This window comes from Capsicum annuum, chromosome 1 (assembly GCF_002878395.1).
Source record: "Capsicum annuum cultivar UCD-10X-F1 chromosome 1, UCD10Xv1.1, whole genome shotgun sequence".
NCBI lineage: Eukaryota > Viridiplantae > Streptophyta > Magnoliopsida > Solanales > Solanaceae > Capsicum > Capsicum annuum.
The window spans coordinates 43,473,214-43,495,732 of NC_061111.1; the positions used below are offsets into that span (position 1 = coordinate 43,473,214).

The 22,519-nt window shown below is 32.2% G+C and overlaps 3 protein-coding genes across 3 annotated transcripts; 2 read left to right on the forward strand and 1 right to left on the reverse strand.

Annotated features, from left to right (window-relative positions):
- The first annotated feature begins 7,455 nt into the window (after positions 1–7,455).
- LOC107872972 (eukaryotic translation initiation factor 2 subunit gamma) lies at positions 7,456–12,549 on the forward strand. Its single transcript, XM_016719662.2, has 10 exons — positions 7,456–7,630; positions 7,753–7,840; positions 8,207–8,317; positions 8,561–8,622; positions 9,466–9,578; positions 9,653–9,755; positions 10,911–11,138; positions 11,217–11,432; positions 11,629–11,889; positions 12,058–12,549. Exons 3-10 carry the CDS (start codon positions 8,212–8,214, stop codon positions 12,367–12,369), a joined length of 1,401 nt encoding a protein of 466 aa, XP_016575148.1. The 5' UTR covers positions 7,456–7,630; positions 7,753–7,840; positions 8,207–8,211; the 3' UTR covers positions 12,370–12,549.
- A 497-nt stretch (positions 12,550–13,046) lies between these two features.
- Positions 13,047–13,973, reverse strand: LOC107854252. Its single transcript, XM_016699262.2, has 3 exons — positions 13,819–13,973; positions 13,654–13,732; positions 13,047–13,452 (listed from the first exon to the last, which is right to left on the reverse strand). The coding sequence occupies exons 1-3, from the start codon at positions 13,828–13,830 to the stop codon at positions 13,262–13,264; spliced, it is 282 nt and encodes a 93-aa protein (XP_016554748.1). The 5' UTR covers positions 13,831–13,973; the 3' UTR covers positions 13,047–13,261.
- A 6,962-nt stretch (positions 13,974–20,935) lies between these two features.
- LOC107854244 (21 kDa protein) lies at positions 20,936–21,863 on the forward strand. The gene has a single exon (XM_016699251.2). The coding sequence runs from the start codon at positions 20,989–20,991 to the stop codon at positions 21,619–21,621; it is 633 nt and encodes a 210-aa protein (XP_016554737.1). The 5' UTR covers positions 20,936–20,988; the 3' UTR covers positions 21,622–21,863.
- The last annotated feature ends 656 nt before the right edge of the window (positions 21,864–22,519 follow it).

The following is a 22,519-nucleotide window of genomic DNA, read 5'->3' on the forward strand; positions in this document are numbered from 1 at the left end:
TGTTCGATCATGTTGCCGAAGAGCGCATCAAAATACTTGAGAAGAGGTGTCGTATATGACAAAAAATCAAGAGAGAGTTCTTCAAGAGCGTGTAGAGTCGGAGGTGCAACACTGAGTAGAGCAAGAGGTTTTTCGATTGGGGCAACAAAGTGATGATCGATTCGAATCTATGGAGGAGCAATGGTCTCACCTGATGAATGATATGACATCATCTTCTTGCCCATTTAGTAATCCTACTCTCCCTAATAGGGACACATCTTGTGCTTAAGTGTTTAATATTTTGAGACTTTAGTTACTTGAAGTGTCGACTTGAACATTGTCACACTTTTTGGAATAGTTATATGCTTTAAATTTTAAACATTGGTAGACTTTTGCTTATTGAAGTTGTGATTTTGCATGTTTAACTAATTTCAGACGTTTTTATTATAAATTTTGTATTATGTTTTATATGTTTATAGTGTGAGAGAGAGCGCATAGTATTTCGTAATTATTATTTATTAAAATTAAAAATTTAAATAAAATTTGTGATGGATTTAATTTGTCACAAATTATCCTAAATTTGTTACTAATATAGGTAAGAGAGTCATATTGTGACTAAATTAGTCTGTCACAAATTATTTGTAATGAAATATATTATCACAATTGTGGTGACTAGGTTTGAAAATTTGTTACGGAAATTATTTTGTCACTATTTTATAACGGAATATTTTGTCAAAAATCTGTTATAAATTTGTGATGGAATTTAAGTCAAATTTGAGGATTTATATTGTGACGGACGATTTGTCTCAAGTCTGTCACAATAATTTTGTGACGGAAATTAAATCCATCACAATGATTTTATGGCCAAAGGTTTTGAGATGCACATTTTTTCGTCCCAAGTCCATCACAATCAATGATTTGTGACAGGTTTGTGACTAAAATCTCTGTCACAGTTTCGTCATTTTCTTGTAGTGATGATTTGCGTCAACTATATCGCTATCATCAATGATGATTTTTTCCTCTTGCATTAATGTCATGATCTTTTCCTTCAGGATGAAGCATTTTGTGGTGTGGTGACCAACAATGCAGTGAAATTTATAGTATTTAGGATCATTGACTTTATTTGATTCTTTAGGTCGCTTTGACTTAGGAAGTTCAATGACTTCTTTGTCTAACAACTCGTCAAGAATTTCAGGAACATCAGAGTCGGGTAAAGGATATACCCTTGCTTGTAACTCTTTCAAGGTTGGTTGATTTTTCACCTCTCGCATTTGTTGCTTTGGAGCTTCCTCTTTTAACTTTTGTCTTGTAAGGGACTTTGTGAAACTCACAGGTGTCATCATATATTCCCCAATTTGGTCTTTAGATGAGTCTTTAAATTTTGTGACTTCCTTCTTAGGATAAAAAACAGGTGACGCCCTTCTATGACTTGGAATACTTAACTCCATGTCATAAGCGCGTAGCTAATTCTTCAAAAGTTCGAGGCTTAATTCCTTAGAGGATATACATAAAGCCCCAATGCATCCCTTGAATGAAAACTTCAACCGCGGAAGTTTCAGAAAGTTGATCCTTGCAATCAAAGCTCAATGTTCGCCAGCGATTTATGTAATCCAGTACAGGCTCATCTTTACTTTGTCTTGTGTTTGTCAACTCCATCATGCTGACCATAAGACGGGTACTGTAGAAACAATTTAGGAACTGACTTTCTAGTTACTCCCAACAATCAATTGATCCAGACTCCAAGTCTGTGTACTAATCAAAAGTGTTGCCTTTCAAAGAGCGAACAAATTGCTTGACAAGAAGATCACCATGTGTACCAGCACTGCTACAAGTCTCAATGAAATGAGCGATGTATTGCCTTGGATTTCCCTTTCCATCGAATTGTTGAAACTTTGGTGGTTGATATCCAATTGGCATCGGTAAGTCCTCGATTTGCTTAGAATACGGCTTTGAGTATCCTTCAAAACTTTGTGATGGATTGCCATATTGTGCCTTGATGGTGTTTGCAATCATATCTTGCAGTTGTTGAACTGTTAGAGTAGCCATTGGAGCGGATCGATCATCACAGTAATTGTCACTTGTCTTGATGATAGATTCACCATCAACTTTTTGTCGCGATGTTAGATTATAAATTGACTCTCCAAAATTGAATAGATATAACTTGCTCATAAGTCGGCGATTTGATGATCTTTCTCATCAACGGACTTCTTCAAGGCTTCAATGGTTTGCTCCATCATTGCAAACTTCTCATCCAAGTCAATTGCATCAACCATAAAGGTGTTGACTTTCGTTGAAGTTGGAGAATTCATTAAGTTTTCAGATTCTCCAAAGTTGCAGCCAATTTCAGACGGTTCATCTGATAACATAGATGCGAAGTTGCCCTTAGGGGTTGTAGTTACTGCCAAAATTTGAGATTTTCTCCTTTTTGTCATCTCCAAAATGGTGAAGTATTGGGATCCATCTAAAGCACAAGTGTTGAGATTGCGTCGATTGATGGGGCCAACAAGTTTGATCTCAGTAGACGTAGCAGTAGTAGACTTCTTGCATGAACTTCATTGATTTTTCTGAAGTCTATTGTAGTAGTTGAATATGTGATTTTCTTTGACCTGTAGGAGGAAGAGATGAAGAGCAGAACTGGTCCCACTGGGCCTGCCAATTTGTTCGCAACAAATTTTCGTTAATGCTGAAAATTAACTGCAAGCAAAAAATAAAATAAACAAAAAGAATAATTTTATTTAAAGTAATTTTACAGGTACAATTCTGTTATTCTCTCGATTATTTTCTCCTAAGTTTTTTAGTGATTGAGGGGCTTTGCAGCATGATTCTCGAATGTAGGATGATTTGAGTCTCCTAGAAATGTGTTTGGATCTCCAAGAATTGTCTGGCAGCACTTCGTCTTGTCGAGTTGATCTCCGGGCAGAACTCCGTTAGTCAATTCGTTGAAGAGTTGTGTAGTTAATGCAGAAGCTTCCTCCAATGCTTGCAGAATGTCCTCCTTTTTCTTTTCTTCCCCTTTTAGAATATTATGTTACCCCCTATTTATAGTTGTGCGGGTAGGCCTAGTTACTTGTGATTGGTCGAAACATCTCACATTGACACTTGGCACCTTTTGACTGGTTGTTGAATTTGAATGAGATTTGCACATCATTTGTACATATGGAGGCATCTCATTGATTTTGGATTTGACTGGGATGTCACGTCACTTGATGAGTTTGGGCTTCAAAGTGAGATGGACCTTGATGAAGAATAAAATAGGCTTATTATTTTTTTTAGCCCAAAATAAGTTTAAACTCAATAACATATGGCTCAAATTCAAATTTTATATAAATTTGATCCAATAAATTTTATGTGTCTACAATGTGTAAAGGTTTGAATTATTTTATTTTATACTTTTCAAAGTTTTTCTAATTTATTTGTTTCACCACTTAATAATATTTTTAAAACTCAAGGCATTTATATGAATTGATACTAATTTAATATTTTTTGGTTATTTATTTCATCTACTAAAGATTTTAAAATGTAAAAGAAATAAAAATTATGGCTTTCGAATTTTCATATACGTACTAAATGTACTATTTTTGAAGAAAAGAAAAATTATTTAGTCATGAAACAAATGAATTTTTTAAAAAATTATTAACAAAATGATCTAATATTATAAATGAATCTTTAAAATAGTACCCAACCAATTATCGCTTGTTTTATGTGGGTTTAGGATGAGGAAAGAATATAAATTGATGAAATTATATAATAAGACAAAATATAGTTTAATAGAAATAAAAATTAAGCTGAAAAAACTACATTAAAAATAATAATTTTTTGTTTTCTAAAGCTTTTTGCCTATGTTAACTTTGCGGATTTATTTGATTCGTTTATAAATTTACTTGGAAAAAAATTCACAAGACGAATCCAGTTTTATCATTTTTTATCAAAAAGATCTTGCTTAAAATTTTGCATGTGATCTACATGTAAATTAAAGTTTTCAGGTGATAATTACTTTTAAGATTTTTCAATCGAATTTTGTTTGACAAAAAAAACCCTTAGATTTTCTCCTTCAAATTTTGTTTGATAGGAAAATTTGTAGGTTTTTCATCGAATTAGTTTGGTCGAAAAAATTGTAGAGAATTAGGTTACCAGTAAATTCTTTTGTAAATTTTCAATATTTTTTATTTTTACGTAATTTAGATTTTTCTTGTAGTTTATAAGACGTAGGTTTTAATAAATGAATTTGTAGAATTAAATAGATTTATTATTAAGAAAATAAGATTTTAATAATATGTCATGCCAAGTAGGAAAGAAGAAGGTTTTTAAAGTGTTAAGTATTTTTGAAGAAAATAAAAATAATTAACTATTATTCTTATCCTAAAAAAAAATAAAAGTAATATTTATAGACAATTTTCAATTCATTCATGAGTGATCCCTTTTTTCTCTTACAAACTAGAAGTGCAAGGCCCGTGTCAGTACGGGCCCAACAATAAAACATGTGGATTGCAATTTTTAAGTTTTAGAATTTATGTTGGAGTAGGAAGTTTGAGCAGTAGAATGTTTTTATTGGTACGATAAAATATACTTATAAATATACTTCTGTAAATTTTTTATCAAATTTTTCTTTTGTATATATTCCTTACATTGAAACGTAGGAATCGTTTGTTATAGTGTATAAATTTTCTTTTTGAATAGAATATATTAGTAATATTTGTATTAGTAATGCTTCTATTAGTAAATGCTGATATTATTTATGTTAATATTAGTTCTTATACATTGTTTAACGTGCTGCAGTAAAATTTACCTTTTCGATTTTGATATATTTAAATAAAAGCTTTTTTTTGAAAAAAAAGAATTGCATATACATTTTAATATTCATTCGAGATCTAGCACGGGTTCAATATATTAATTTTTATCTCAATTTATGTGACGCAAATAGAATTTAGATAATCAATCATACTTTTAATAGGTATTTAGATAATTTAATTTGTTAACTATGGTAATTTATAATATTCTTTTATGTAATTTTCAAATAATATGTATTATTTTTCTTGTCCAAACTTCTGCGGCATTGATAGTCAATTATATTTTAAAAATAATTTAAGTTTTTAATTATTGTAATTTATAATACTTTTCTTCTATTCCAATTTCAGTGACACTAATATAATTTCAAGAGTCGACCAAATATTTTATATCTTTTAAGTTTTTAATTATTGTGATTTCTAGTATTTTTCATGTAATTTTTTTGAAATATATAACATATTAATTTTTTTTTTTTGATATTTTAAGTTGTTAACTATTGTAATTTATAATACTTTTTATATAATTTTTTTTGAATAATATATGCTACTCTCCTTGTCCAGAGTTTTGTGTCGACAATAGCCAATTATATTTTTTAAATAATTTAAATTTTTTATCATTGTAATTTATAATATTTTTTCTATTTCAACTTATGTGGAACAATTCTTAAATGACCATAATAATTAATTAGGAATGATATAGTAAAATGCAATTATTATTCTTTATTATTTTTATTATGTATATGTGTTGATTCAACAAGAATTTGGAAACATTTAGAAATGCGTTGAATGTTACAAATGTTAATAATTCATTTGGTGTTTCTTGACTTCTCTATATTTATCTCTTGTGTGTTTTTACTCTTTTGCCCTTTAAATACGTTACTCTTCTTGTCCAAATTTTTGTGGCATTGATAGTCAGTTATATTTTAAAAATAATTTAAGCTTTTAATTATTGTGATTTATAATACTTTTCTTCTATTCCAATTTCAGTGACACTAATATAATTTCAAGAGTCGACCAAATATTTTATATCTTTTAAATCTTTTAAGTTGTTAATTATTGTGATTAAATTATTTTTTTCTAATTCAACTTATGTGGCACAATGCTTAAGACATGTCACTAATGTCTATTTTATTGTTTACTTAAATATTATTAATTTTTAATGTATAAATAACTTATAATAATTAATTGGGAACAGTATAATAATTAATTAGGAATGATATGGTACAATTATGATTGAAGCAAACATGTTATAAATATCTATTTTATTTTTAATTAAATATTATTAATTTTTTAATATATAAATAGCTTATAATAATTAATTAGGTGTGATATAATAATTAATTAGAGGTAATAGAGTACAATTACGGTTGAAGCAGACATGTCATGAATATTTATTTGATTTTTTAATTAAATATTATTAGTTTTTAATAGATAAATAATTTATAATAATTAATGATATGTGGGCTCCATCATATTCAATATGAGTAGCATCAATGGCAAAGTAATAATTTATTAGAATGGCATGAATTGTAATTAATTCGAAATGGAAGGACTTTTCTTATAGTTGTTGATAAGATCCAAATATTAAAACACAAAATACAATTTTGCTAAGCAAACTAATCTTGCAAAGTATTTTATAGACCTTAGTATCCTAAAACTTTGTTTTAATACCCATAAGCTAACTTGTCAAAACCATCATTTCTAATATATGGAGAAGAAAAGTTATATGAGTAAAATACATTTTATATATTAAGTTTTTTAAAAATAAAATATTAAAACTTTTGGTTTGACTTTGAGGTGATTAAAATGACTACAATTCAACAAGTAATTAATGTTCAAAGTTTTAATTAAAAAATTCATTAACTCGTAGGAATAGTAGGCTTAATCCAATACGGATAATATGATTTGCATATATAAAAATAAATAATAATTATTATTATTTAGTAACAAATTATGTTTAACCTTATATAAGCAAAATCTTGTTAGGTATTTTTCTTTAATTTCTTTTTTTTGGTATATATTGACTTGGCACAAATCTTAAAAAAACATTTATTAAAAAATTATTTTATTAAATTAGCTTTATTAATTATACATTAAAAATTTAAATTAGGCAAACTTGTATTTCATGTAACAAATAAGGAAGAAAGCAAATTATATGTTTGATATGGAATGTAAATAAAGAATAAAATATATTAAATTATATTTATCATATTAAGTATTACAATAAATTATTATCATATTAATCAATTTACTTAAACATAATATATTTGAAATAATTTTATATTATTTAACCTAAATAAAAGTAGCACGTAGGTACTCACATTCATTCTAAATATAATGAGAAATACAATTTATAAAATAATTATATTTTTTTAGAAAAACAAATAAATAAAAATAAAAAATAGATGACAAAAGAGGGCCCACATGTGGAAATGAATGCAAGGCTAAAGAGCCACATGTGATGGCATTTATATAAATGGCATTATCTGTAATTAATGAGAAAAAAGTAAGCTTTGTTTTAAAGACTTTTTGATAGGTCCACAATAAGAAGCTCAAAAAATTTTCAACACAAACTTATAATTTTTTTTAACAACTTTAATACCCTTATTTTTGAATTTAATGTCATATAGCTACCACGTTGAAATCAATGGTTCTGTATAATAGAAAAGAAAAGAAAAATATCTCTCAAATGACAAATTTTCAAAACGTATTTGGCAAAGAAGAAGAGAAAGGGTGGGGCCCATTATTACTTGGAACGCAAGAACAGCTAAAGGATTTGGCAAAGAATAAGAGAAAGGGGCGGGGCCCATTATTACTTGCAACGCAAGAATACGAGTGGGGATATGTAGACACCTTGTGGCGCTAAAGTTGTCATCTTCCACCTTTTAATTACAGCAAATTAACCCTAATTCACAATGGAAGTCTTAGCGTAAGAAAGTTTCTTCTCTAGTTCTTAACACCATGGCTGTCTTCTTCTTCTTCCTTGCAGTGCTGCCAATATCAGTATCATATTCAGAAACTCCCATCAGAAAAGCAGACCAGGAAAGAGATTTTGAACTAAGTTTCTCTATTCTAAGGTAATAAATAGTGCTTTTTTATTTTTTATGTCAAAGTCTCGCTCTTATTTTAAAATAAAATAAAAAATTCACGTCTTTTTAGTGTTTATTAGTGCTTTGATTTCAAGAATTTTCAGTTTCTTGTTTCATATTGTGTGTCAATTATATGTTTTCTGGAAAGTTTATGTCCGTGTGTATGTAAATATATGTTGATTTGAACAAAAAAACATCTGTTTTGAATTGTTGTCCTGAATCTGTACTACAATGTTTTGTTTTTATGATGAAAATACTCTTCAAATGCGTTGCTCATGAATTTCTTTGTTTATAGAATCGACCATTTCCCCTTGAACAATAAAAGATATTGATGATCTGGGTTCTTGCATACAGGATTGATGGCTCAGAGAGAGATAATGGAGCAGGATTTAATGGAGCTCGATGTGAAGAAACTACATCCACTTTCACCTGAAGTTATATCCAGGCAGCCTACAATCAACATTGGTAATTTTCTTTGAACCCAGTGGCGGATCTACCTTGTAATCTACCTTGCCTTCGACGGAAAATTATACTATTTTTACATGGTTAAAAATATTTTTATGTATATATAGTAGATGTTGAACCCCTTCGACTAGTCCGAATGTTTACTTCTTAATCCTTAAATGAAAATTCTGGCTCCGCCACTGTTTGAACCCATTCTTCTTTGTTAATCATCAATGGACTAAAAAACCTTTAAATTTTTGTTAGGCCTCATTGGCCATGTAGCACATGGCAAAACAACTGTTGTGAGGGCAATCTCTGGTATCCAGGTACCTATGCCGTACTCTCTTATCTATGTAGAAAACCTTTCAATGGTTAGTTAACAATTTTTCAACTCAATATAGTATTTTGTTTTACTTTTGGGATGTGTTTGGTAAGAAGAAAATGTTTTCTTATCTTCCTATGTTTGGTTGGACAAAAATTTTGGAAAACATTTCTCTGAAAAAATAAGTTCCTTAATGGAAAATGACTTCCTTAATGAAAGTAGGGAAAATAAGTTTTATAAGGGCTCGATAAGGGATAACTAATCCCCCTGAGTGACATACTATCCTCCTACCCACTCAATGCGCTACAACCACTACCCCTTGGCCATCCCGCCCCCCCCACCCCTTAGGCCCCACATCCCACCCTTTCCTCCCACTTCTATAGTTTCTTTTACATAAAAATGCTCAAGAGCTAACATTTTCTTTGCTTAGTTATCAAAGGGTAGCCTGGTGCACTAAAGCTATCGCTATGCGCGGTATCCAGGGAAGGGCCCCACCACAAGGGTGTATCGTACACAGCCTTACCTGTCAGAGGTTGTTTCCAAGGCTTGAACCCGTGAGCTCCGGGTCACATGGCAGCAACCCGTGACCTCCTGCTTACTTATCAAATACGAGAAAATAAGTAAAAAAAAATGGCTTGTTTTTTGAGAAAACATTTTCCGTGGAAAATATTTTCCTCCATACAAACACACCCTTGATGAAATACAAGGTTGAAAAAATGACTTCTCTATGCCTTGTTGATTGAAATTTCTGTAACTTAACGAAATTATAGTATTTATCAATATCTGTTCTTTGGTATAACTTTCCTCTATGAAACTCTCAGATTGTTTTATGGCATCTAATTTTCAGACTACTCGATTCAAATGTGAACTGGAACGTAACATAACTGTGAAACTTGGATATGCAAATGCAAAAATTTACAAATGTGAGGATGAAAGCTGCCCGCAACCCTTGTGCTACAAGTACGTATGATGGTTAATCGCTTGTTCCTCTGTTTTCTTGAAGAATATATCATTATGCTTTACTTATCTTGTAGGTCATATGGAAGTGGTAAAGAAGATAATCCTGCATGTGACGTTCCTGGATTCAAAAACTGCAGGATGAGACTGCATAGACATGTTTCTTTTGTAGATTGCCCGGTATGGAACCTTGAAATAAATCAACAGTTTTGCACTTGGTGCCAAAGTGGTAGAATTTGTTCTTTGCACTTATATTTTTATAGAACAGTCTTATAAAGTTGTGGAGGGGCTTGTTTGTGAATTGGCAACCAATTAAGGATTAGATTCTTCAATATGAAAATTCATAATTAATTTTCTGCTTTTGAAAAGAGCAAAATTAGGCTACAGAGATTTGCTTTTTAAGCTATATTTTATCTCCCCGTGTTTAATGCACTAATGTTTTGAGAACAATAGGTCTTCACTTAATATTGCATTAAGCTACTTGTTGATTTTGTTGTGGTCTAAGGCATCAGGAGCTACCTAGAATTGGTGCTATTACATTTGAATTTATGTGGATGATTTTAATGTCTTTGTTGATTTGCATTTTCCCTTCTTGTACTTATGTTAAATACCTTATCGTGATTTTTTCTTTTAAAATTAAAAAAATTGAAGCTCAACAGCTGTTGCTGTTTCTCTTCATCGTTTTTCCCTTTTGAAGAAACGTCTGTGTGGATCAACTGTGCTCAATATTTTGCCGATAAATATATAGTTGTCTTTAAATCTTTCTCAGGTTGTTAATGTTTCAAGTTCCTACAGCGGTAACACATCTTATTAATGATCCTTGCCTTGAAGCTGTCTTCTTTTTTATTATTGTTGTAGCCTGTAGTTAGGAGGGTTTGGTGGTAGCTTGGTTGGGTAGGTCTAGGGGTGGGGGAGGGGGGTCCATTGTCTGTTTGTGTACTTTATTGTTGTGTTATTTTATTCCTATTGCACGCTTTTGACATTTTTGTCCTTTGTCCTTTTGTCTTGAGCCGGGGTCTATCGGAAACAACCTCTATACTTTCCCGGAGGTAGTGGTTTGGACTGCGTACATTTTACCCTCCCCAGACCCCACTAGGTGGGAATATACTGGGTTTATTGTTGTTGTTGTTGTTTTAATCTTTCGAGGAGTTAGCATGTTTGGGATTATAGGTACTTAGTCAATTTTTGATGTACCACTACTTGGATCCTGACAAAGCATCTGTACTTTTTGCCACCTTAATAGTTAGGAGGCTCTCCCATTATTCTGCGAGTGTGAGTTGCATTTTAGCATTGTGACAATATTTTGCTTTGACTCTTTATTATGACTCTGTGTAGGGGCACGAGATACTGATGACTAGAATGCTGAGCGGAGCAACAATTATGGATGGAGCTTTCCTTCTAATAGCTGCCAATGAAAGTTGTCCTCAGCCCCAAACTCTAGAGCATTTATCTGCTGTTGACATCTTGAAGCTTCAAAACCTAATCGTTCTTCAGAACAAAGTTGACATGGTACAGGAGGATCAAGCTAGAAATCAGTATAAAGCAATTCGAGAATTTCTGAAGGTTAGTCTTTCCCAAGAGTTTGCATACCTTGTACTTAAACATTTTTCTAAAACTGAAATTGCATCCTATGCCAATCAGGGGACAGTAGCGGAAGGTGCACCAGTTGTACCTATTTCCTCGCAGCTTAATTACAACATTGATGCTGTTTGTGAATATATTACAAAGATTCCCATTCCTAAAAGAGACTTTGTATCACCTCCCCATATGATTGTGGTTCGATCTTTCGATGTGAATAAACCTGGTTGCGGGATTAGTGACATGAAAGGTGGTGTTGTAGGTGGAACTATCACTAAGGTATATTCCTATTGTGTGGTTTGATGCAAATTGTTTTCATACTATGAATCTGCTTGTATCTAATGAATGTTGTCTTCGATCAAATTTTCATTGATCAATTGGGGGAACTGTGGGTAACAAAGTATGACTAAATTTGAGCTTAACCACTTGATTCTTTATTGTGTCTAAACATTCATCATTGGTCTCTGGTGCTCAGGGTGTTCTAAAGGTAAATCAGATTGTTGAGCTTCGTCCAGGCATCATTGACAAAAATGCAGATGGAAAAACCATCTGTAAACCAATATATTCCAGAATTATGTCGTTGTTTGCAGAGCAAAATAAACTTCAGTTTGCTGTGCCAGGAGGCCTTATTGGGGTTGGCACATCAATGGATCCTGCCCTATCACGCAGTGATAAGCTTGTTGGTCAAGTTCTTGGAGACGTGGGTACACTCCCTGAAGTGTATATTAAACTTAAGGTTAGCATGCATTCTTTAGCCTGTTTAGCTTTTTACATTAATTTTTTACTGCTTGAACGAAATCATGTCATGTATAGCTCCCGCTGATACACGTTACCATTTGCTTATTGGCCAGATCACTAGAATATCCACTTGCAACTTATTTCATATCATCTGTGTTATCTGCAGATCAGGAATATTAAACTGCTGCATCGGCATGTAGGTGTTGAGAAAAATGACACAGGAAAGCAGGTATCAAATCTGGCGAAGGGTGAGGTTCTAATGTTGAATATTTTGTCCATGGCAACTGGGGCTAATATTATTACAGTGAGAAAAGATTGTGTGACGTTGCAACTAACTGCACCCGTATGCACTGGCATAGCTGAGAAGGTGGTGCTCAGCCGTCGAGTTGGTGGCCACTGGCGTCTCATTGGGTGGGGTGAGATTGAAGATGGAGTGGCACTAGATGTGCCAGCTACACCCACAGAGATATTCTCTTAGCTAGGAGATTATGGCATCGATAATAATATTGATTTACAGTGTGAACTTGTTTTTTTTTAGTCTACCTGCTTCCTTTAAGCTTATGAATTGCTTACTGATGAACGTTTCTTTTTCGCGTTTGATCTCTTATGGACTGTAATATTTCATTTTACCGTTTGATATGTGATATTCCATGTTAAATCTTGTGTTCTTTCCTAGTCGCATTTTATAGTTTTAGTTGTCTTAACTTAAAAAAACGTGTAAGAACCAGGTACATTGGTCGAAGTAGACAAATTTCCCTCTTGAGTCGTGTAGGTGTGCTTAACTAACACCTCTCGTCTCTCAAAGTTGTTCTTCTCTATTCTGTTTTTGGGCACTTGTATTTCTGCAAATACCAAAAATTTCAACAGTGAAAATGTTTGAAAGTGTAGTGGAACCTTGAGGAGTGACCTGTAACCCACTTTCAAGGTAATGGCTCGCCATGGCACTATTTTATCCGATAAGTTTCTTTTGTTCTCCTTTTGTTGATCGTCAATACTGACTGTTATTTTCAATATGAAATACTCAAATTAATTCCAACTAGTGGATTGGTTTTGATTGTGAGAGATCAAAGATGCACGAACTTTCTGCTCCCTTGTACATCAACTTGCATTAATTTGGTATTGTAGACAAAGGGCCTTAGTTCTTCAGTACAATCATAAACCAACAAATTCTTTTTACTAAAACATGTAGCCTACACTTTTGAACATACAACTTGGAATAAAAGACATCCCCTGTACAAGCTGCAGAGTTGACCTGCCCATCAGAAGTGCCAAATCTGTAATGAGCATGTCATTCTCTGATTGTGTTATTGTAACTTTTACTTAGCATGAAACAGAATTAGTTTAAAAGGCAAGTTTTATTGCGCAATAGACTAATCAGTGCCACCTGGGGCATGATGCATCTCCTCAGCCTGTCCATCCCCGTTTTCAGGTAATCGAACGTCCAAAATCTCTACTCTCCGGTTCATTTTTTTCCTGATTCTTATAGCTGTATCTGCCGGATCGAACCGTCCGAATATGCTTACTCTGTTGTGTTGCTTCTCTATCAGGTGCATCTCTATTTCTACATCAAAAATACATAAAGTTGCAGACAAAAACATTCAGTTTTTAGTAAAGCCAAAATTTTTATTATGATTCAATATGTTACAAAGTCCAGGTGGATTCAATAGAAAAAAAACATAGTATGTACAGTGTAATTTTGTGCGACCTTCTACCCGGGGTCCTGATTATTCTAAGTAATGCGAATATGCAAGTTATGCCTTACCTTTCCTTCGGAGAATGATCTTTCTCATTTTCCTGCAACATGAAGGGCAATCCAGATTAACCCGCATCACCATGCATACCTGATTATTTTTACCAGATTGTCAATTAGAATTATGTTTCAAAAAAGTGGAAAACTGATGACAGAAAAAGTGGCTCAAAATGTTACCTGTCCTGACATGAAACAAAGGTATTTGAGGAAATGTTGGGACAAAACTTTTAGTGATGAAAAGTGAATGTAGAAAAGATGAATGATAAATAAACTTTTTTAGGAATAATAAATGCCCATGTGTAGACTACCCAAGAGGAATCAATCAATTGATTTGTTTGTCCGCTAAGTAGCCTTTGGAATGAGGGTTACGTCATAACTTAGTTGGTATTGATATGGTTATTCTACCACAATTACAACCAACTAGGCTTTCTCAGGGGTAGGTGTTACCTAATATTCTTTTATTTTCTTTCCTGGACATTGATAGATAGTGGTTTATGCTATAAATATGATCATTACCGACATGGGTTGTAGTGCAGTGAATGAGGCTGCTCCACCCTTAACGAGAGGCCGAGGGTTCGATCCTGGGTATGGAGAAAACTCTGTTCGGAGCGCTGTCACCTTAATGGGCCCTGCAACGCATGATCCGGATTAGCCGGGCTCCAATGCAGACACCGGACACCGGATGGAAAACCAAAAAAAAAAAATATGATCATTAAATTGCTCACTTTATTTTAATGAAGTCACTCATCTTTATTCATCATCCTATAAAATAACTCCTACAAAAATATTACTAGATGTAAATGGTCCCTTAAGTTTGAAGTCATCTAAAACGATTGCTAAAATTAACGGATAATGACCTGAATAAAATGTTGTGCAAATCTGTTTATGCTTTGCTAGAAGGTGACTCAACTTGCAATTCGACTTATATTATGCCCAAATTATGACCTATTATACACTTCAATGTAGTGTAGAATCTAAATTATGAGATATCCTAATGCAATAATATATGGTTGTCGAATAAAAATTACCATCATCTTAGCACAACGTTGGTCAAACAATCTCCAGCATGATTTTGTCTGTCTAATATTGTCTATACAAGTTGGCACATGAATTAGTGAGAAAGCTGCCTTCTAAGCACAAGCTAATCAAACCGTTGCCACCACTCACCAAACAACATGAAAAAAGGGCAATTCGAAATACAAAGTTATCGCTATGTACAAAATTTGGGAAATGAGAATCATAGTTAAGGATCAGTTAAGAATCTATTGTACATAATCTTACTCTATATTTATATAAGAGATTATTTTCACAGTTCAAAATACGTGACTTTCTGATCAAATTACGATAACTTCGCTAATTATGTCAAGAATATTCCTTTCATACCAAACAACCTGATAATTTTTATTGGACTTCCTAGGTAAAAAGGAATTTTTAAATAAACGATATTTATCGCATATAAAATATTGTGGCTAGCGTTGTTAGTTTATTTTGTCTGTACAAGTTTATATATATGCATTTATGTTTTGTGTTTGCTATACTGTTATTGGTTCTAAGCCGGGGGTCTATCGGAAACAGCCTCTCTATTTTATCTGAGGTAGTAGTATGATCTGCATACACTCTGCGCTCCCCAGACCCCACTAGGTGGGAATACACTGAGTATGTTGTTGTTGTATATAGCATTTAGCTCTTTAACATTTGCAACTTGATCCCAGCTTGTTGCCTCAAATTTCACTTTATTGAATAATAGATCTTTACTGCTTTATACCAACGTTTATTTTGTACTAACTCATATCCCCAGGTTGAGCTATTTTAACTTTCTCCATAGTTAAATACACGCAAAAGACAAAGGAAAAATTAAAAGAAGAAAAAATGAAAGAGAAATATTTGCTATATTAAGATCTGTAGAAAGATTTGTAAAGATTTTGTGTTACTCCTAGCTTAATTGTTGAACATAATGTTGTAAAAGAGGCAGGTTTGTTGTCCATTTTGTTATATTGTTGGAGTTCTGAAACATAATTGAATAAATAGAAGTGACATTTTCGACTAATTTAAGTTTTTAGATTAGATGATCGTCAGTGGTCATATATATTAATTAATATGATATCAGAGTGGACATGCACAAATTCCACCACATGTTTGGTCTATAAAACAGTAAGAAAAAAGAATCAGACTTGCACATGAAATTAAGGTGTGTTATAAACATAATTGAACAAATAAAAAAGGTAAAAAACAATACGTCGTCCATTTAGATGTAGTTTTAACTTTAACAGTTGTAGTTTCTTTACTTAGTTTTTAAACCAAAAAAATTGGCTGGAAGGTTTCTCAAATAGGAAGCACCAGCTAATGTGTGTATTGTATATGTTCAAAATGAAATCGACAACCTGTTTTGAAGTAATTAAGATCGAATAGATCTCTACTTTGTACTTTATTAAGATTTATATTATGGAATAAATAATGCAGTTTGATATTGTATTATTGTAGCATGATTTGGTCAATCAAATATTTAGTCCATGTTTCATTTATTTGTTTTGTGTGAGACAAGTTGCGGTATGCACGGATAAGGAAGTCTGCTCAACACAAGCTAGTAAAACGTTGAATATACAAAAATCGAATTTTATCAATTTGTGAAATCAAGAAAGTACCAATATGGGTTGTGAGGCGGTGGATGGAGTTGCTTCTCAGATGTCGAGAGTTCGACCCTGGGTATGAAAAAAACTCTGTTGGGAGCGCTGCTACCTTAATGGGCCCTGCGAAGCGCGATCCAGATTAGTACAATGCGGGTACAGAACACCGGATGAAAAATTAAAAAAAAAAAAAGAAATCAAGAAAGTATTATTGTACATCTTTTATTTCTAATTAATTATCGGCCTTACTAAATATAGACATTTCTTAATACTCCCTTCGTTCAAATTTATTTGTCATATTTTTCTAATTTGATTTTCATTTCTAAGTGTCATTTCTGACAAATAAGGAAAAGACATACAAAAAGATATTTTCATGTTTTACCCTTAATATTTTATTTATCTCCAAATTAGTATTACTAAACAACAATTAATAAGGTAATATGGTAAAATCACTAAATCATCATTATTTTCTTAATGGGTATGTCATGTCAAAGAGTGATAAGTAAAAGCGAACGGAGGAAGTACTTGTCATTTCACAAAACCTAGACATAATTAGTTGTTTGTTTTCACTTTTATCCTTAATAATAAATATCAAGAGATATTAATATAGTGTAAAGAACAGGCATTGATTAAATAAAGATGGATACTCCCTCCGTTTCAAAATAATTAAATTGTTGGAATATGACACACATTTTTTAAAAAAAAAAAAGACAAAGACATAAATTAGTCATGTTTTTTCATTTTTTGCCCTTTTCAAACTTCAAAACATTAGCAATGATCATTGGAACTTAACTTTGAAAATTTAATTAATGAAGGGTAAAATTGAAAAAAAATTTCAACATCTATCTTGAATAATGAACAATTCAATCATTTTGAACACTAAAAAATACTCCAATAATTTAATTATTTTGAAATGGAGGAGTCGTAAATAAAGGTAATTTAATTAAGTTTTCTTCTACTTAATGTTTTCTTTTAAGGAGTATGCAACTTAAAAAGGTGAAAGTTATATAGAAATGAAAGAGGTAAACTTTTTCTTTCTAACATTGAGAAAATGGTCAATTACCCCTCCAACCTTTAGTCAAAATCTCAACTACACACTCAACCTTTACTAGAGTCCCATTACCCCCTAAACATTTTTTTACTGTATTTTATACACCTCCCATTGCTGAGCTGTCAATATAAACCAAACAATAAGACATGCGTGTATACACGCTCCTGAGCCCACTCCTACTTTTTCACTTCCTCTTAAAACGAAATAGGCAATTTCCATGGATAACACACAAATGAAACATCTCTCAACTCTCTATACACCCACTCACCATAACAACACAACACATCTACAACACAACACACAGAAAAACACACACAATACACAGACTACTACACAGCCAAACGCGACAGATGGGAGAAACAGTGAAAGAAAAGAGGGAGAAAGAGGGAAAAACAGAGAGGGGAGGTTCATCGGGGGAAAAAACAGCTTTTTTCCCCCAAAAATGAGGCTGTTTATAATGCTTAAAACCAAATTTAATCAATTAAATTTCAATGTGAATATTGAGCTCCAAATAAAAAAAATTAAAAAAGTCATTATCAGCTGTGTCAAATTGAGTCACTTTTGAAGACTTATCTAGAAGAAGACAAATAGCTAATGCTGAATTGTCAAAGCAAAATAAGACCAATAACGTAAGGGGATCAAAAAATTTATAGGCCAACTTGTAGTTACGTGTTGTTAAAGTACTTTTGGCTGACTCCTCCTTGACCTGTTAACTTTCACCGGCGAAACAACCTTTTAAATTCAAATTACCAACTTATTTTTCTCATTTTTTTCCCGATCAAATCCCATCAGAAAACAATCGAAAATACTAAATTATCGACGTTCTCGAGCTCCATCGGAAAACGAACAGAACAGATCTGTTCACGTGTGAAATTCAGTACAGTTTGTTCTTGATTTCGTGGGTTTAGGCGTGGATTATTAAAGAATAGAAATAGATGTAGACAAGAGCCTGATTCGTTCATTGTGATGTTCGATTCAAGGTGAAATTTGATTTGGCGTTTGGAGTCTTGGAGATAAGGATTATTTGGGGTCTTTTATAAATTGGAGAAGACAACATTATTAATAATTAAAAGTTATAATGACATGTATTATACACGTGGCACTTAAAATAATAGTTTTAAAGGGTTAATGCTTCAACTCACGCGCCTATTGGGGGTATTCTCACCTCCCATGACAGGTCAGCAATGGGAGGGGCATAAAATACAGTAAAAAAATATTTACGGAGGTAATGAGACTCTAGTAAAGGTTAAGTGTGTAGTTGGGATTATTTCGACTAAAGATTGGAGGGGTAATTGACCATTTTCTTTTCTAACATTAGTATTAATTAACTATTAATAATAGTTTGATTTAAAGTTTCAAACATCATTAATAAAATTTATTAAATGTTAATTAAAATTTTCTAAATGAACATGCAAGTAAAACGACATGGAAGGATTATGTTACACTTAAGTTTACGATCGACTCTAACACAAATTAAGGTTTGTATGTGTTTACTAGGCTTTTTTTTTTCATCTGGTGTCCGGTACTCGCATTGGAGTCCGACTAATTTAAATTCGCACCGGGTAGGGCCTCATTTGGGGGGAAGCGCTCTCTACCAAGAATTTTTTCATACTCAGAGCTTCAGGATCGGCTCAACGAATTTAGTGGCCTAAAGCCAAACTTTAATCAGAGATTTCAAGTATATTCAATAAAATTAGCTTTTATGCATCACACATGTATCTCATGTGTCACCCGTGCATCTGTGCGATGTACGTGCATCTTATGCAATTTACGCGCATCTTATGTGCATTTTGTGTGCTATACATGTATCATGCATGTTGTCATATGATAAAAATACTTGGAAAAAATGAGATCTCCAAAAAGTTGGGGCCTCAAGTCATTGCTTTAATAGCTTTATGATCGTCAGTCCTACAGGGCTCGACCTCAAGAAATCTAATTAAGAAAGGAGTAGCCCATCCGCTGCACCGTGTCTACTAGACCCAACCTATTTCTCTGTTCTTAGAAGCTACTTAATTGCACGTGTAGAACCACCTAATTAACTAAATTACAATTGTGAATACTATGGTCGTTTGGATCTGTGTGCATGTGGCACACGTTACAGTAATCAAAGTCAACTTCTCATTGCATGTGATATATACTAGAATGAGCAAAATATAATTAGTCGACATAACTTAAGGCCCTAGCCTAGCTACCTTGAAGGTCACACGCATTTTAATTTGGACCATGAAGAGATATGATTTTTCTTACTTTCATTTGTATTGTATTTCATTCATTTTATTGTTTGATTTTTTCTATTAAAAAAAAATTGTATATCTTAGTTCTGTTGTTAATCTATTCCAAAATAAGTCAAGAGTAAGTTGATCACGCTAGCTTTTTGTTCAATTTTAACTTTATTTCGCATTATCAGTTTTTCTTTCTACTTCACTTGAAAATTTCCTTATGCATAGCTTTTCACTTCCAATAACTTAAGAATTTCTTGTTCGTTATCATAATTGTTTCTTATTAAAGGATAGACGTTGCGATTTAAGTTTTGTTTATTGTATGTTCTAATAATTGATAACGTTGGGATTAGTATATAGGACATTATTGACTCTGTCATATAACGACGATTGTTAACTGATATTAAACGATAAATTATTATTAATCTATTTGAATTTGTTGAATTTTAAGAAGAGATCCCTTCTTCCTAATAGTGTGCTTTATTAATCGACAATATCTAGAAGATTCGATAAGTAATTTGAAGTTGCTTAAAAATCACCTAAAGGAACATATAGACTTCAAATGCAATTAGCGCTACAAATCAAAAACTCAAACTATATGTGCTGTAAATAACTGTGATTTTTGTACCTTAAAGAAAATGAAAGAAAATTAAAAAAGAAGTCCGGTTTGTATAAAAGGCGAAAAAAAGTTATTTAGGACACTTTTTTCACTACCAAAAAATTAGAAATAGCTACGAAAGTTATTTGTAATTCATTGTGAAATTGCTCATAGCTTACAAAATTTTATAATAATCTCTCGCTAAATAATACTGATGATGAATTTTTCTATTTAACTATAAAATTTGCCCGTTGCTACTGCCTATTTTTTAACAGTGTGTCTTTTACTGACTTCCAACTTTCTTGGGTGCTAAAGCAATCACTTTCGTAAATACGAAATTGCTCCTACAAGAATTAAGGCTTGTGTTTACTAGACTCCCAACATCAGCACCTTTCCCAAAAAATTGACTAACATAAAATAATCATTAATACTCCGTGGTCCTATTTTACTCGTCCCAAATTTCCTAATTTGATTTCTCATTTTTCTTGTCATTTTTCATTAATCAATACAAGACGTTTTTTTTCTCTTTCTATTTTTACCGTTGGTATTAATTATTTTTTCTTCAAATTAAAATATAAATATCATTTAATAGGGGTATTATGGTAAAGTAATCATGTTATTAATTATTTTTCTTAATCAATGTGTAGTATCAAATTGAAATTGGGACAAGTAAAATGTGACGGAGGGACGATTAAGCAAGAATGAGTAGTGTACTAAACTTCTCATGGTGATGCATGTGATTGCCTCTCTATATAAACCTTTAACACCTTCTTGACAATTTTCCTATCAAACACAACAAATTAAAGTCATTCTCTCTTCATATAAACATTCCTTGTTATATTTCTCCAGAAAAAAATGGAAAAACTAGTCCTTCCCCTAATTTTACTTCTCATTTTCTCAATCTTTTTTGTTGAAGCAGTGGCAATTGTGCCTAAATTCGTAGAGTTACAATGCAAGCGCACTCGCTATCCAAATCTATGCGCAAGTTCTCTAGCAGCCCATTTAAATCCAAAATCACAAGATCCTCAAGAAATAGCTCAAGTTGCTTTGAAAGTGAGCATAGTCAAGGCAGTATACACAAAAAACTACTTGAGAATAGTGTCAAAGGAACTCGAACAAAAAAAGGCTAAGGAATATCAAGTGGTGAAAGATTGTTTAGATCAAATGTCAGATAGCGTTTCTCAGCTAACAAATTCATTCAAAGAGTTACAACGCATGAAGAGTGTAGAATATAGTGAAGGGGATTTTGCTTGGTGTCAAAGCAATGTTCAAACTTGGCTAAGTACTGTGCTGACTGATTCATATATTTGCATGGATGGGTTTGATGGGTACCCTATGAGTGGTAAAATGATGGCTATGATTAAAGCTAGGGTGCTTAATGTTGCACAAGTTACTAGTAATACTTTGGCTTTGTTTAATGGATATGCAGCTTGGCATAGGGCTAACTCTAATGCTGGTAGTGGTGGCTATGGGAAAAAAGAACCTTAAAGAAGGTAACATGCAACAAATGTTTATGAGAGTTTCTTAGATTAGCTAGTTGTGATAGGAACTTTGAGTCTTGGTGGTGTATACATAGCTATATATTTGTAATTAAACATGAATAATACCATGAATCAACGTGGATAAGATATTTTGTACATCTTTTATTAATTTTTGTCTCAATATTTTGCATATATCTTATGTAAACGAAAGTAAAATAATATGTAATATAATTTTGTTAATTTGGTTAAGTGGCGATCGATATCTTTTTGCTAGTGTGAGCAGCAAATTTTGTTGAATTTAAATTCATAAGAAATTTAAATTATTTAAATTTAAGATATATTAGTTCAAATAATATTCTGGAATAATTACTCAAGTCCAATAAATGCGAATTTAATAAAAAAAATAATTTTTATTGGGCCCATCTATCAAATTGGGCTACAAATAAGAGGAATTTTGTTTAGCCCAAGATGTCATTTTATTCTAGAGGCTTAATTGGGTGTCCTATATCAAATAGCGTCAACAAGCCAAATGAAGGAGTCAATAAGATCTTGTCAAATATCAAAATAATACAGTTTGTTCAACCAAATTCAAAACCAATGAAAATATCCCACATGTATAAGTTGACATGTTTAAACTAATCAAATATGATCATGTTACTTCAATTTTAACTCAAGTATTATATTTTCTCGATTCAAATTTTATTGTCTACAGATAGATCATCAGGTCGTTAGCTTTATTCATTTGTTGTGATCTTGTGTTCAAGACATTCTCTTTCTTGGCATATGGTCCTAATTGAGCTGGCTTGGCTTAGCTTGTTTGTTCAGAGGTTAATAATAGTAATATTAATACAGTTTTTTCAAAAAGGAAATTAAATTTATTTTCAATCAAGATATAAAATAAATTA